At 47.4% G+C, this 16,722-nt stretch overlaps 1 protein-coding gene across 2 annotated transcripts in view; it reads left to right on the top strand.

Moving 5' to 3' along the window:
- The window catches only part of JPH2 (junctophilin 2), a 66,833-nt gene that overhangs the window by 13,914 nt on the left and 36,197 nt on the right, over positions 1 to 16,722 (top strand). For both annotated transcript variants that reach the window (XM_073309557.2, XM_073309558.2), the window contains exon 2: positions 1,743 to 2,526. In XM_073309557.2, the coding sequence (XP_073165658.1) occupies positions 1,743 to 2,526 (784 nt within the window). The remainder of the gene's footprint in view (positions 1 to 1,742; positions 2,527 to 16,722) is intronic.

Below are 16,722 nucleotides of genomic sequence, written 5' to 3'. Positions count from 1 at the left end.
TATGATTCGATGACAGTAGCTTGCCCAAGGGGCAGTTTGACTCCACACTGAGGTAATGAGTGAGGGGCGGCTGCAGTCCACACTGTGTTCCCACCACCGCAGACCCACCTGCTGATGAATTGCTAAGTCAGTTCTGCTCTGAATGGGTGGCTCACGGCAGCCTTTTGAACTCTGCACAGCAGAGGGCATCTTTTCAAATGGCTGGAGGCAAACTGGCGGGCAGGAGGGACATTTTAACTCCCCAGCGGAATCATTTTGGGTTGAATGTATCCAGACCTTTGTAAATGAAGGGACCACAAGTAAGGGCCTCCATGGTTGTCCAGTAAGAGCTCCTAGCAACTTGATCCAAAGCCCACTGAAACTAATGGGAGTGTGATTTCAATAAGCTTTGGGTCAGGCCTCTAATCACCTGGCACTGCCAAGCAGAGAGCTGCTTTTGGGAAGCTGGCCTCCCAGGCCAGTAGAAGCTGGGAGTGCTAGGGAGGCAGCCTGCTCACTCCTGACTGGGAAGGCAGCCCTTGGTGTAACTTTTGATGAGCCCCGTTCTGTCCCCTTCCACATGGGGATGCTGAGGGGGTCACCCTGAGCTCTCCTTAGCCAGAAGGAAGCTTAGTGTAATGCAAATCCTTCAAAGGGGTGAGGGGAAGGGAGAGGGTGTCCTGCAAACATCCCAAACTTGGGTCAGTGCTGGAGGGCCTCTGAGGTGTGGCTGCCTCTCTTTTCTACCTATCCCTAAAGCTCGGAGACAATAGGTTATGGGCTTTGTTCTGGGAACAGTGAAGGGCAGCGTATTCAAGTTTGCAGGAATTGCTCTCCAAGACAGACACTTTTAGACTTGTCTCCTAGAGTCTCTCTAGCGTTTTGAGGACAGCTTTGGTCTATCTAGATGCTTCTTTGGGCCCAGCCATATTAGTATCTGAGCACCTCACAATCTTTTAATGTATTTAGCCCCTCAACACCCCTGTGAAGTAGGAGGGTGTCGTTATCTCTGTTATTCAGATGAGGAACTCAGGCTGAGTGACTTGCCCAGGGACTCACAGGAGGAGCCGAAAATAGGCCAGAAGATCATCCTTCTTCCCAATCTTCAGTTAACTTCCCATCTCTGCTAGGCAGCCCAATGTGTGGATGGTCCCTGGGGAGATCACGTTCACTGTGTACAACATTAGCCATTTTCACCATATGCAGTATTAGTGGTGGACAATAATGTGAATCTCCAAGAGCGGAGCAAGGAAGTGGACTGGAAGGGGCTGTCATGATGCTAGAGAAGAACTGTTTACATCGCTGACTGTGCACACACAGAGAACAAATACCATGGCAATCAGCCATCAGGTGCAGAACACACAACCTAAAATTCCAGAAATGTTGGGGCCAGATTCTGTTCCCAGTCACGCTCATGTAAATCCAGAGTGTGTGCATTAGAGTGATTTTGGGTTTACAACTGGTGTAATTAGAGCAGAATTAGGTGAGCTAATGGAGAACACCCGCTGTGTGTTAGGGCAGGGAATATGGCTTGCATCTGTTCTCCAGGCCGCCTGCCTCTAGGGGCTGTGACATTTGCAAACTGATAATCACTTGTGCAGCTCTGAGCTTTCCCTCCCAGCAGAGGGCAGCAGCTGGTCCCCAGGCATGAGGCAGCCGTTATGTCATGCGGTGGTTTGATTTGCTGTGCTTGTTCTTTGTATTGAGGCATCGGTTTGAAAAATAAGTGCCGTGCTTAATGAGGTCCTTGTTCTTGCCTGTAGGAACGTACCAGGGCCAGTTCACCAATGGCATGCGCCATGGATACGGCGTCCGTCAGAGTGTCCCATACGGCATGGCGTCTGTGGTCCGCTCCCCTCTCCGAACCTCTCTGTCTTCCCTCCGTAGTGAGCACAGCAACGGCACCTTGCCACAGCAGGACTCGCCGGCGGGCAGCCCAGAAAGCATCCTCATGTCACCCACTATCACTCGGGGAGGCTTTGCCCTCAGTCTGTATGCGAATGCTGGAGCCAGAAAGCCGAAGAAAGGGGGCCTCTTCAGACGGGGCTCTCTGCTGGGGAAGCTAAAGAAATCGGAGTCCAAAACCTCCCTGGCCAGCCAGAAGAGCCGAGTCAGCTTCCTCAAGAGCGAGAGCGGCATCAGCTCTGCTGCCAGCGATGCCACCTCCACCGTCAGCTTGGGCGAAGGGGCGGAAGGGGAGGAGTTCCCGCCCTTCGAGTCTGACATCGACGCCACCACCACGGAGTCCTACATGGGCGAGTGGAAGAACGACAAGCGCTCGGGCTTCGGGGTGAGCGAGAGGTCAAGCGGCCTGAAGTACGAGGGCGAGTGGCTGGACAACGTGCGGCATGGCTATGGCTGCACCACCCTGCCAGATGGCAAGAAGGAGGAAGGCAAATACCGGCAGAACATCCTGATCAAAGGCATGAAGAAGAGGGTGATACCACTGAAGAGCTCCAAGATCAGGCAAAAAGTGGACAGGAGCATGGAAGGGGCTCAGAGGGCTGCAGCCATCGCCCGGCAGAAGGCTGAGATTGCAGCCTCCAGGTAGGAGCTCCAGCTCTAACAAAGGCACACCAGGTTTCATTACTGATTGTGTTGTTTGTTTGCAGTTTTATAGAAGAGTAGCTAGGAATCCTGCTTTTCACAGAGCAGAGCTCCCTGCAGCTGAGCGATATGTTGGAGCATGCAGCCAAGCTATCTTCGGCGTCTGTTTGGCTCCCATTACTGTAGGATCTAGCACCTCACTATCTGGGTATCTTCACTACACCCCTGTGGGTTAGGGGGCCGCTGTTATCCCCATTTCACAGATGAAGAGCTGAGACACTAAGTGGCTTGCCCAAGGTCACACAGGAAAGTCTGTGGTAGAGGAGGGACTTGAACCCATAACTCCAGGGTCTTGGACTAATGCTCTAACCGCTGAACCATGCTTCTTCTCTGCTGCATACAGTTGCTTGCACTGATCAGTTAAAACCCTTGCAGCTGATGGGACAGACTTGGGGGGCGAGGAAGAAAGATTGGCCATGGTCTGAGCATCTCGCAGCTCAGTTACTTAGGTCCCATGAGCCTTTCAGGTTTCTCTGTTCCCACCCCCCAAATCTAACAGAGGCCAGACCTAGGGGATTGGGAAAGGCTACCAAGCCACTAACACTAACCTCAACAGGACAGGAAAAGATGGGGTGGCTGGGCCAGCTCTTTAGCTGGTGTAAATTCGCATGGCTCTGTTGACATCCAGTGAGACAATGCCAGCTGAGAATCTGGTCCACTGTGTGAAACATCAACACCTTAATAGATGCCAATACTCTTAAGCATTTATAGAAATGTTTGGAGATAACAACGTAGGGAGGAACCTTTAGTCCCCAGTGAAACACATTGGAGCAGGTGGATTTTTTATTACTAGGGCAGAATGAAAAATAGTCTGTTCTGGCTACAATAAATCAGGACAGCCTTCTGCATAGGGACAGTATGGCATCTGGGTGACACCTCCTTCATTAAGAGAAAAACCCAACAACAAAACCACCACTACAGAAACATTCCGTCTTACAGTAGCGTCATTGCAGGATATGGGGTCTATAATGAACAATAGTGCAGCAGCTGCTGGTGGTCTTCTCATGAGGGCTTTCCATCTGCTGGGCACATAGTCGCATCTTGGTCACATTGGGCTACAAACAGAACATCGCAGCATTTCCTGAGAAGTGTGTGCTGTACCCTGGTTTCCACTCCTTCCCCTCACACAGTGCCACAAGGGTGCAGGGCATGTAGTGATTTGGGGGAACAAGGTTGTTGTCACAACCTAATTTTAGCAAGCAAAACAAAGTCAAGGGCTAAAGCCAGGTTCTGCCTGGATTTCACCACTCAGGAGGCAGGTCCCTGAGTTGGGAACCATACTGAATAGTGGGAGATGGCAGATTGGTGCAATGAGTTTCACTGCTAGTCCGTGCACCACTCCAGAGGCCGGGGACCTGCTCCAGTGACCTATTTGCATTCACTCAGGTTTTTGAATGATTTACTAGGATTCATGTGCCATGAGGCAGAAGTCAACTAGACTCTGCTACTGACAGCTTGGAAACTGTTCTCGCAGCTCAGACCGCTTTAAGATACTTTGGAAAGTAATGATATGAAATACTTTGGTTAGGTTCTCTCTGCTTTGCCTATGCACTAAGAATATTTTGTCAAATGGCTGCAGGTTGTCCGTCAATGCTTCTGACTCTTTGCTTAAAGCAACACTGGCTAGTAGCTCAGGCCGTAAACTTAGGTTTGTATTAAAAAAGAAAAAGATGGGGCTTGCAAAACCTCAGAGAATAGAAATATTGGCACACATTTAAAATAACTGGGGTTTTTTTAATTGATCTTTCTTCCTGTACTGTTAGAGACCCAAACATAACAGGATGCCACCAAAAGCAGAGAAGAGATGCAAAGTGAAATGGGCTATAAATAGAAGATGGAATTGACCCATCTAGTTTCACCTGACAAGCAGAGTGAAGTGCAAGGGAGCCAGCAGCAGTGGTGAAAAAGTGCATTTAGATTTTTGAAAGTTTGTTCAGCTTTAATGATCAAAAGAGTTATTGGCAATGTAGAATAGGAGGTTTTTATTAAAATATACAGGGCCAGGTGCTTAGGTCTTTACTGAGGGATAGGTTCTGCCACCCTTATGCTAAGTAGTAGCTTACTTTGGTGGTGTCCCTCTGATTTCAGCGTGAGTGATGGTGATGGAATCTAGCCATGAATAAGGACCAAAGGATTTGGCCTTATATATTTAAAAAACCCAAGCTGTTCCTTTTGTATGTTACCAGTTTGATTTCAGTGGCATGAGTAATGTACTATTCAGTGTGAGTGTGGGTGGCAGGATCTGGCACTAGATTTGCACTTACTCCTTACCCAGGCAAATGGCTATTGAAGTCAATGGGAGTTCGGCCTGGATGTGGCTTGTGGTTCTTTCTTGACTTGTCCCTTTTAACTTTGTTCAGTTTCTCAGGAGATGATTTTTTGAAGACTTTGCCTCATTGCCAGGCAGGTGCAGGGAATACCATCCACCTGGTGAAATACAGCGTGGTGCCTCCATTTAAAAACCATCAAAATCCCTTGGAAGCCAGGCAGATACTTTGCCCGATACTATTTCAGCTCAAAGTTTTGAACCAAGGCTCCTGAGCGAATGTTGAGTTTGGCTGCTTTTAGCGAGCTCAGTTAGTGCAGAGGCTGTCAGAAAAATATCGGCAAGTTTCAATAGAGTGTCTTGGTGGAGACAGTGATGATCAAAATAACAGATCCGTGCTGCTGCCTGAGTTCGCAAGCGGCACTGGGCCATGTTCGTCTTGGCACAAGGCGCTCCCTGTTACATCATCTGGACGGGCCTGGTGCTCTCTTTGTTCCTGCGTGACTTTGTAATGTACTGGAAAAGGCATATTCAAAGAGCAGCAAGGCCATAAATAATGCTGTTAGAGAAGCAAAGCTGATCCCCAAGCACTGGTCAGTTTATATAAGGCCCTTTTTAGTAGACACGATTTACACTTCAAATCCAAAGGAGACTCTGTAGTGTTTTCCATCAGGGGTTGGAATGCGTCCACTGCTCTCACAGGGGCCGGCATCCTCTCTAGTACAGCTTGGAAACCATTTCCTATTAAGGGAACTTTTGAGTCAGAGGAAATAAGGCATTACAACCCTTTTCCTTAATGAGTCCTCCTCTCTCGTGCATGGTGAGACAGTGGATAGGTTATCTCTGAGCATGCTTCACTGGTTCTCCAGCTGGGTGCCTACCTAAAACCAAATGTGTGTCGAGGTTCGTGTGCTGCCGTAGTCTGTGCCAGGCAGTGCCAGCCTCACTCCTGCAGTGCCTAGGTTTGCCCTTGTGACAGTCAGCTCAGGGAGCCTGACCCGATACTGAGAGCGCTGCTCTGGCTTCCAACGCCTGCCTGCAAGGAGTTCTGTTTGCAAATTTGTGTTCGAGCAGCTGCAAGGGGAGGACTGGCCCTGCAGGTGATCCAGCCAGGATGTGGGGGCGCAGACGAGGAGCGGGTAGTGACTTAGGAAAGGGGTGAGCAGAGCTTTGTCTTCTGTTCATTTCACAGTCAAGTCACAGTTTCAGTGAATTTTTACCTTTGGGGCCATAATTGCTGCCTTTGCTTCGTAAGGGGTTAGCATCCCTACTCACAGTGTCTTTTTTGTTAATGTGTCCCTTCCCCCTCCTTTAATCTCAGCTCTAAGGACTAGAGTAAATCTAATGCTCAGAGTGTTGACTGGAGAAACTCTTGAGCTCTAGCCCTGCCACTGACTTTCTCTGTGACATTGGGCAAGCCACTTGCTCCCTGCCTCAGTCTCCCCACCTGTAAAATGAGTCTAATATCTTTCTGAGGGCGTGAGAACTAGGTGACTAATATTTATAAAGTGCTAGATAATCATTCACCTTCTTCTAACCATAGCGTGTTTTCCCTCTCATCAGTTTTGCCACGGGGCTTCTGGGCACTCTCGCAGCTGGAGCTATCTCTCTAGCTAAGGTATTTATGGGTATGTCTACACTGCAGTTTGGCACCCATGGCTGGCCCATGCTAGCTGACTCAAGTTCGCGGGGCTTGGGCTAAGGGGCTGTTTAACTGATGTAGACATTCAGAAACGTGGGCTCAGGTTGCAACCTGAGCTCTGGCACCCTCCCACCTCGCAGGGTTCAAGAGCCTGAGTCCGAATGTCTACACTACAGTTACACAGCCTCTTAGTCCAAGCTCCAGTCACCTGGCACAGGCCCGCTATGGGTTTTTAATTGCAGTGTAAACATAGCCTATGTGGCCCCCATCACCACAGCAGCTGAGCACCTCATAATTCCTAGTGTGTTTATCTTCACAGCATTCCTGTGAGGCAAGGCAGTGCTATGATCCCCATTTTACAGACGGGGAACTGGGGCCCAGAGAGACTAAGTGACTTGCCCAAAGTCACCCAGGAAGTCTGTGGGAGCAGGGACTTGAATGCAGGTCTGCCAAGTTCTAGGCTAGCTCCCTATCAACTGGACTATCCTCCCTCATTTGGAGACCTGTCAGGACCAGGGCTAGTGCTGGCTTCTTGCTACAGCCCTGTCCCAACTCCCTTTCCCTTTCTGTGTCCCACTAGTGACTCCACACCACTGAAGGGACCTTACGCAGTGTTTGGGTGACCTAGACAATCCCCTCCTGGAGTGCATCCCTAAACCATTCTAGAGACAGGAATTGTTTTCAGTATTAAGAGAATTTCCAATCCCTCATCTCCAATCAGAGCTACCCAGAGACTCTCGGTCCCTGGGGAAACCTCCCTATACAGCCAGTAGTGACCTATAACACCCTGACCAAAATCCTCCATCCTAATGCCTACTGTGACCACCTGCTGAAGTAGGAGACCTTGGCATGTCCTGGGAAAAGAACATTCTCATGACTCTAACAGGATAGCTGCACTGACAACAAAGCTGCATGTGATGAAACGGGAGTTGGCCCCTTGCCTGTATAGGGAAGAAACCACCAGCAGCCACCTCATCTGGGTGTATGGCAGGGCATTTGCCAGTGAGGCAAACTGAGGGAAGCCTGGGTAAATGTGCTGATGTTATGAAGGGGGAACATATGGCTCTGCAAATTAAGGGATGAAATTTGTGGACTACGAAGGAAGTGACATTGGAATTTAGCAGAAATGGGAAGGTGGCTTCAGGGTGGTAAAATAGTTTCTTTAACGCACAAATTCTAGGGTAGTGAAGCTGGGGGATCAAAATACAGAATGAGCCTCTTGAATTACAATATGAAAGTGCATTGAAGTCAATGGAACTGCCTTGCTTACCCCAGGGCGGAATTTAACAGCATAAAACCCTGGTTCCAATTGATGAAAAGTGTCTTGGCTTTTTGGTCCCTATGGAAATGTCTTTAGCTGCATGGTAAGGCTACATGACTCCTCCATTTAGAGGATAGTGCTCATCTTTATATGGGAATGCGAGGGTATTGTTAGGGTTTGGTTTCTCAGGCCAAGCAGTCAGATGCTGCAGGAAATCTGAGCATCTGCGTACTTGTACATGATCATGATTTTTCACTGGCTTTTTATACCTCAGGGAGCCATTTAAGGATCGAGTTCTGGCCTCCTCTCGGCATTTCCACCATTCAGAAAGGGAAATATCACAAGAAGACCAGTGCTCACTTTTTTTTTGGCCCCGTAAAAGGTTCCTTGAGGCATGCTAAAACCAGTGAGAAATAAACCCAAAATGCTAAAACCTGCCCAAACCCCAGCTCTTTGCAGCTTTGGCGGCTCAGGCAAGCTGCAGAGGTGTGAAGAAAGAGAAACCCCAACCTATGCCTCACGGTCTGTGTACAAATGTACTTCCACATTCTGACCAAAACCCAAGCCTTTGTTTGGAACATGACAATCTACATGGAACAAGCATTGACAGATCAGGGGACATACATGTAATAGACCACTTTACCCCTGGGTCACACCTCTTCCACGTCTCTTGCTGTGAAATGGAGCAGCATCTGTGCAGTGTTTCAAAGGGAGCAGAAACTGGGAGCAGCCCCCTGCTGGCTGTGGATTTTCTCGTGTCTCTGAGCATCTCCAGCCAGAATATGGCACAGTTGAGTGTGTTTTCCTTCCAGAACTATATTGTTTTGGCCCTGACAGGTCCCATTATAGTTCTTTCTGTATTAAGAAAAGGAGTACTTGTGGCACCTTAGAGACTAATCAATTTATCTGAGCATGAGCTTTCGTGAGCTACAGCTCACTTCATCGGATGCATCCGATGAAGTGAGCTGTAGCTCACGAAAGCTCATGCTCAGATAAATTGGTTAGTCTCTAAGGTGCCACAAGTACTCCTTTTCTTTTTGCGAATACAGACTAACACGGCTGTTACTCTGAAACCTTTCTGTATTAGAAATCCAGAAGCATTCCCTGTTATGTCACCTCACATTCAGAAATTTTGATTTTTCTTTTCATGATTTTAGTGAAAAATTGTAGAGGTTATGTTCATGTAACCCTGAATGTACTGGCCAAGTGTGGGCAGGCTGTTTGCAGAGTTCTCTCTTGCAGCTTTGTCAGGACACTGCCCTCCCGCCTGCCTGCAACCCTGGCTGTTCCAGTCTGGGATCTGCCACACAGCTCTGCCAGTGTATCTCGTTCAAGACCTACAACAGCCAGTCTAATGAGCAGAGGCTCTCAGTTAAGCCCAGTTAATGTGTTTGTGATGTTGCCAAAGTGTCAAGTGCAAACTAGATTGCCCGTCAAGCTGGCTTGCAACCCAGATGTTTGGTGCAGTGAGGCACAGTATGAATTCACTAATTGCTGTGCACAAACCGACCTTCGTCATTCATCAGTTACTCTAGTCTGGGGGGCTCGTTAAGTGAAAATGTATGATGCAGTGCAGGTAATGTGGCTAAGGAAAGACGACAAATGAGGTCTTGAGATACCACATGGGAAGTTATTTGTCAGTTACCAGTGTACAATGGTTTGCTATAGGACAAGCATCATGTTAGGGGGAGTGAAAAGAAAATACCTTGTAGAGGCAAATGACCAGGTTGTATAACAACCAAGAAGGCACGGTCCTACATGACAAGAAGCTGTACTGGGATGTTTCATTCAAGTGGGAATCACAGTGCCAGGGAATGTTGCTCATTCTAAAGAGTGGCCTTTGATTTTCCATTCTTTGTTCTGTGGGTATGTTCCCCTGTGAACTGGCAGAGTGAGATCCTCTGTATGGGGCATAGTACTAAGGCGAGAGAAATAACTATGTTACACATGCATCTAAGGCCAGTATTTCAGTTTGGGGTGACCCTAGTCAAAGGTGCTCTCCAGGCTGCTAGGTTGCGATTGGAAATCTCCCCTTAGGCCAGCCCGAGATTTGTTGAGTCTGTGCAGTAGAGGCCCCCAAATACACGAGACATCGAGCAGCTGCTGACATGGCTTGTGTGTCAGGCTGGCATTCTGCTTCCCTGAGAAGCTCCTGTTGTTTCTGGTCAGCAGAAACAACTCAGAGCTACTGAGAGCTGTGCAATTAGGAAGGCTGGTGTCTGTGCGGTTACCTGATGGCATCTGTGCTAGAATGCAGGCTATGTGCTAACTTGTCAAGCAGAGGGTAAGTGATCCCTTTGAAAACAGGCAACTGAGGGACAGCTTTCATCTCCTTAAAAATAAAAATCCAAGATGAGGCACAGAGCCTGGCTGCTTTTTGAGGGCCCGAGCCTGGATCTAGGTAAGACTTGAGTGATTCAGCTTGGTTGGTTTTCTGGAGGCCTGAGACCCCCTCAAGTCATTAGCTACAAAGGAGTCCTTACAGTTGCTAACGAGAGTGAATTTCCTTCTTTGCCTAAGAAGACTTTTAAAAGGGCCAGATCTACAATGAAAATTCAGCAAACCCTTCTCACTCTGGGTCACGCTCAGCTCTTCGTGACCCCGTCAAGTCTCTGCAATTTGGTATCTGTGCCAAATGAAATCCTAGCACTTCTTAGCCAACTGGAATGAAAGCAGTGTTTTTTAAAGGGACACTTCCATGTGTTCTGTAATGTGTACACTGTAGCTTTGGCCCTGTCTTTTGAACACCTTGAAAGTTGTATATTGTGTTAACAAATATCCTCTGGAATATATCTGTCATGTGACAGATAGTATTTATTATCACCAGGAAAGCCACGTATGTGACAGCAGGAAGAAATCACTGCCACCCTTTACTGATTTATCCATAGCGCCTCACATGGAGGTATCTAAGCACCAGGATTTTTTACTGGAGACAAACACAAATCAAAATTAGCACAGGTTTATGGTTGGGCTATACAACATCTAAAATCAGTAGGGTATCTGCTATTTGAACATACATTTTTCCACGGCTTTATAACATAGATTCAAAGTGCTTCCACATTGTCCTTTTAATACATAATGGAAAAACTCTCAAGAATACACTGAAATAATTTAAGGAGAGGCCAGGCAGTGTCTAAATAGCATAACAGAAATGGGATGAAGTTGCGGGTACAGGAAAACACTCTGGGACTTTCTTTCCCAAAGGCTGGCCTCAATTAAAATTGTGTGTGAGACTCTCTTCTTGCCAGATAAATGGTTTACTCCAAGGTTTTGAATTCTAAATAGCCTTGCTGTCTGTGTTCTGTGGCAGGTTTCGGAGTAACAGCCGTGTTAGTCTGTATTTGCAAAAAGAAAAGGAGTACTCCTTTTCTTTTTGTGTTCTGTGGGGCACTTCTGAGCTCTCCCTTCGACAAACAGAGGCACTTGTCTGCGGAGACGTGAACTGAAACTCTCCTATCGTTTTTCTGAACTATTCTGCCCATTCACATTCTTAAGCAATGTTACTTATATCTCCCTGTGCTCAGCCTTTCAGACTTACATTACCTAGGCAGGAATGAGCATCTCCTTAGGGGACTGTGATGTATGGTGTAAATGACGCACTGAAAACACTGGAGTCAGCAGAGAGTCCCTGACTAAATAAGGGAATGCACAGCAATGGTTTATCAGAGCTACAGGAGAATGCAACAGCTGAGAGCCAAAGCCTGTGACTCTTAGTCAATAAAACTTGAGCCCACTCAGGTGGACCTTAGCTGCATGGGTTCCAGTAATAAAGTACTTGAACTGTCAAGACTTGCTTAAGCCGCATCCAAGAGCCATCATCCATTCTGTCCTGGGGTATTTGAAAGGGTTACACCAGCCACTAGAGAAATCAAACAGCAAAAGGAATGGCTCACAGCCTTTCACAAAGCAACTCCATACATAATGTTCAGAATATCTTTGAAAGAGCTGGACCCCCACCTGTGACGTTTGGAGCCAAACTGATGCCTAGTCCTGGAGTATGGACTTCCAATTCAGTCTATGATATAGGCAGCTGATAACTGCAAAGTCTGTACCTGTATGTAAACTTCCCCAAAGTTGGGGAGCATGTGGATCTGGGAGGTTCAGTATTGCCAGCCCCCAAGCATTCAAAACTTACTAGCTGGGCTTCAATATTGTGAGATTTGGCTTTAAAATAATGAGATTTTTAATAACAGTACATTTGGGGTTTATTTTCTTTCCCTTCTGGTTTGTGGGTGTTTAGCATGCAGTCAGGTCATGGTGTAAGCTCTTCTCCACAACGATGAGGGGTAGAAACATACTTTTTGATTATTATTGATGACAGCTAAGTATTCACATAGTGTGTGGTTCAGGCCCATCAGTACTAGGGAGGTTTCCCCAAGTTTAGACAAGGCTCCAGGCCCTTCTGCATTGTTCTGATTTTTGTTCTGATTAATGCTCTCTCCCAGCTTGGGTACCACATGATGGATGTGTAATGAATAGAATTGCGGTCTATCCATGTAACAAGCAGACAATATGGAGGAACTAAAGTGAGCCTGCTTACTAAGGAGAGAATCCCATGCGGAGTGCTACAGAATCCCATGCTGAGTTGCTAAAGTACCCCTCCCAGATAGGGTTGCAAGGGAGCTAGAATAGTTGGGAACAGCATTTACATAGTAACGTGATCAGACCCCGTAAGAAAAAAGAAAGAGTCAACCAAAATAAAGTTCTGTTGCCAGTTACAGTTCCACAGTCAGTGCTCACCGGTCCCCGCTGCTCCCATGAGAGGAGACACAGGTCATGTCACAGCGCACATTCTCATTCCAGTCCATTTCCACAGTATGAGCAAAGAAACATTGAGAAGGCAGGAGGGAGAGATCATTCCCGGTCCTTTACTTTGCTCCATTGAAGAACCCTTCTCCTTGCCAAGTTGGGTTATGCACAATCCCCGCTAGAGCCCGTTAAAGCTTCCCTGAGTATCCATCACTTGAAGCTTTACATTTTCTAAAAGATATCAGCTGGCTCAGCCGAAGTCATTGGGCTTGATGCAGGAATCACTTGGTGGAATTCCCTGGCCTGTGTTACATAGGGAGGTCAGACTCGATAATCATAATGGTTGCTTCTGGCTTTGAAGTCTATGAATTAGTAAGAGGGGGAGTCACTCCAGGTCTGCAAAAGGCACCCCAAGCTCATGCTGTGCGGGGGAGTAAGTGACTGAACCGTGGAGCCAAACTCAAATCCCTTGCGCAGCAATATGTTCAGCCTTCACTAATCAGCCAGGCTGTCCACGCGTCCTTTGATCTGGAATCATATGAATGAACATCTCACCTGCTCAGTAGACACAAACACATGGGGAGTTACTGTACATATGGGCAGGGAGATATGAACATACCCGTGACCCACAGGCCTGTAGCCTGTGTGCTACTCCCCAGGACTCTGGGATCATGAATGCAGCGGTTAAGGGAAGCTGCTTGTTCTCTTTCCCAAGTGGGTGTGTGTCTACACGTCGAGCTAGAGGAAACATACCTGTGCTAATTGTGCTCAAGCTAAAATAGCAGCAAGGCTGCAGCAGCACAAGGGGTGGCAGAGGCTAGCTGCCCAAAGGACGATCCTGTCTGAGGCTCTAGGTATGTACCCAGGGCAGCTAACTGGTCCACGGCTACACTTTATTTTTAGGTAGGTCTCCTCACATTGGAGATTACACCTCCAGCTTGAAGTATCAATGTACCATGAGACAGCTCCGACACCATTAAAATTCCATGTATTTGAAAAGGGTGTGACACTAAATAAAGCCTATTAATTCATCATAAAGTCATAGATCCCTAAACCACCTGCCGTTATTTTAGCACCAGCTGAAGTCTGGGGCCTTAATACATTGGTTTGTGGCTTTTTATAGGCATGCTACAGCTGCACTAGCCCCAGAAATGTTTGTTTCTCTCACATGAAGCAAAACGAGTAATGCTCTTCCTTTTGCATCTGTGGAGCCCTGCACTGTGCATGACGCTATTTGTCTGCATGAGCTGGGCTGCTGAGCACACGTGATCCTATCTGTGCTGTTTGCCAGTGCAAACTCAAGCTCTATGCATATAAAGGAGGGAGCACAAGCACAAAAGGGAGAATTGCTGAAAATTTGGGCTTCAACAGTCAGGCTGCCAATTTTGATTGGACATATTCCTGGAGGTTTCATCACATGACATAATCTTTAATTAAAGATTAAACTTTAATGCCTGCAGACTCCAGGACAATCCCAGAGGGTTGGCAACCCTATTCAACAGCCACAGCATTGAGCTTATTGACCCATCACCAGCCTCCTATAACATATACCCTGAGGGAACCTTTGGCTGCGGAATCACCTGACAAGAGAGTCCTCAGAGATTTGACAGAATCTACTGCCTGAACCGTAGTGGGTTATTGTAGTTCACACTGTCTATTTTGGAGGAAGAGAGCATTTCCACGCTCCTGTTTGCTTTCCTTGACTCAGATTTTCACGTATCATAACTTCCTTTCCAGGCTGACTCATGTATGCACATAAAATGGGTCTGTCTGCAAAACACGAGGAAAGTCCATTAGCCTGCTAGCATGGATGGAGCCTGGTGCCAAGCACGGGAATGCCTAGAGGAATCAGTTCACTGGTTTTGTCACTAGAGCTGGGAAACAAGAATGGCTGCGGTGGTCATGGGTGGAGTAGCCTGGCCACCTTGGATGTTTTGACATAGATTAATGTGATCTGATAACCTTTGATGTGCATTGAAGAAACATTTTCCACCACTTCCTTGACAACTATCTATAGTAATTGGTCCCTTTCTTTAGAAAGTTCAGCAGAGAGGCCAAGCACTGAATAGGCCACGGAGACTCAGCTCCTTTCTCACCCTGCCTTACAGGTCGTTCCTCCAGGCCAGGGATGAAGAGCATCGGTGGGGAGGAGTGCAGGGGAAGCCTGTCCTGTCACTGCCTGAGACACACTGGACTGTAGTTCTTAGCTCTGGGGGGAGTGTGGGCGATAATACAGACACACACACGGATGGTGTGGTCTGAAATTTTCTGGTGCTGCTGGGACATTAGCCGCGTTGGCTGGAGTGGGTGTAGTCCTTACCTCTCGTATGTGATGGCTGCAGAAAGCTCCTGCCTCTGTTTTTCCCCACTGTTGTGTTGCTGAATGGATGTGAATGTCACACTCTCGGCTGAGGTCAACCTTGCTGGCATCGGGACAGCGCAGGCTGCAATGCTAGGCAGTACATGCTGCTGGGCTGCTTTTCTCTGGTGCTTCCTCTCACGTCTACTTTTCTATCTCCCCTCCCTGAAGTGACATTTCTCCTAGAGTTTGGGCCACAGTTTGCCTCAAATCGACTGGGAAAAAGACTTTGCAAGGCCATCATGAGTTAAGATTTGGCTGCGTCATTCGGGATTACTAGAGAAGGAAGAATATTTCGATTAGGATCTGTTGAACACCCTACTCCAGTTCTACTCCCCCAAAGTGGCAGATCAGCAATCTAGTGGCCCTTATGACACAGTTTGTGTCCTGGAGCTACTCAGCTGGTCACTTGAGCTTCATGAGCCTGAATTATAGGGGCTGGTTTGGGCTTTTTTTTTAAAACCAAAGAGCGTGGCCCTCCACCTAGCCAAGAACCGCAGGGAAACAATTCTTGTGTTTGCAGAGATGGCGCAGGGCAGTTGTCACTACAAACATGCTGAAAATTAAATCAGAAGAAGGTTGTATTTCTTAAAGAAAAAATGACAAGAAATACTTTGGTATTTGGCAGTACCACTCCCAAACACCAATACCAAGCCCTTATAAAACGCTCCCCGTGTGTCAAAGCACTCTGTAAACTTCAACTGCTCTCTCCTCATCCCCTCACTGTGAAGGAGGTGTCAGGATCCCTGGGGAGACTGAGCCCACAGGTGTCAGAGGGATTCAGCATCAAAGATGAGATTAGAAGTCGGCAGTGTTTGTCTCCTCTCTCAACTGACAGGTTTCAGAGTAGCAGCTGTGTTAGTCTATATCCACAAAAAGAAAAGGAGTACTTATGGCACCTTAGAGACTAACAAATTTATTTGAGCATAAGCTTTCGTGAGCTACAGCTCACTTCATGGCATGCGTCCGATGAAGTGAGCTGTAGCTCACGAAAGCTTATGCTCAAATAAATTGGTTAGTCTCTAAGGTGCCACAAGTCCTCCTTTTTTCTCGACTGAGTGCACTTTCCTAGTCATTACCGAAGGGTTATTCAGTGCGGCTCTGAAGAAGGGCAGAATGTTTTAGTCAGGTTACAGTAGCGTCTGCTTCTTTCTTTTGAATCAGGTTTTGTAAGGAGGGACTGAGACCATCATGGGTTTCTATTCTCCTTTTTGAATCTCGCTTGTATTGGTAGGAGTGAAGAGTTTAAAAGTATTTAGGCACCAATAGATGTAAATAGGTGCCCAGTGGGATTTTCTAAAGCACCTAGGTACCTAATTCCCATTGAAATCAATGGGAGTTGGGCACCTAGGCACTGTTGTAAATCCCACCAGATGCCTGTCTGTATCTTTAGGCACTTCAGTGCCTTTGACAGTCTGGCCATAAGGGACTGCAGTGTTTCTGGAAGGTGCCAGTTGCTCTCAGAAAGTTGAGGTAGCTATGGTCTCACCTGTAGAATGCCTCTGATTCAGGGTTGGAAGGAAGGATGGCTGCATGATGCTAACTCCCTTCTGGGTGTGTGGTAAATGATGCTGCAGGGAGCCTGGTGAATGGAGAGCAGCCCCTTTAAGGAAATCACATTCACCTCGTTTGTGGACTCTGCAGGCTCATATAAGCTTCACCTGGTGCACTAGTACTGTTTGTGCAGAAAGTAGGGTTGCCTGGGGTGAGGGTGGTTACTGCTGTGTTTGCTGCTATTTTACATCACTAGCTTAAGCTGACCTTAGGCAGGTTCTCTAACATGGGCAGGGGGCGAACATTATGCACCTGAGTGTAGCTGAAGGGGATTTTGTTCCTTGCAGTTTGGCTGGGTGATATTT

The sequence above is a fragment of the Lepidochelys kempii genome, chromosome 13 (genome assembly GCF_965140285.1).
Source record: "Lepidochelys kempii isolate rLepKem1 chromosome 13, rLepKem1.hap1, whole genome shotgun sequence".
NCBI classification, from domain to species: domain Eukaryota; kingdom Metazoa; phylum Chordata; order Testudines; family Cheloniidae; genus Lepidochelys; species Lepidochelys kempii.
Note: the sequence above shows the minus strand (reverse complement) of the source record. Positions and strands in the feature narration are given on the sequence as shown.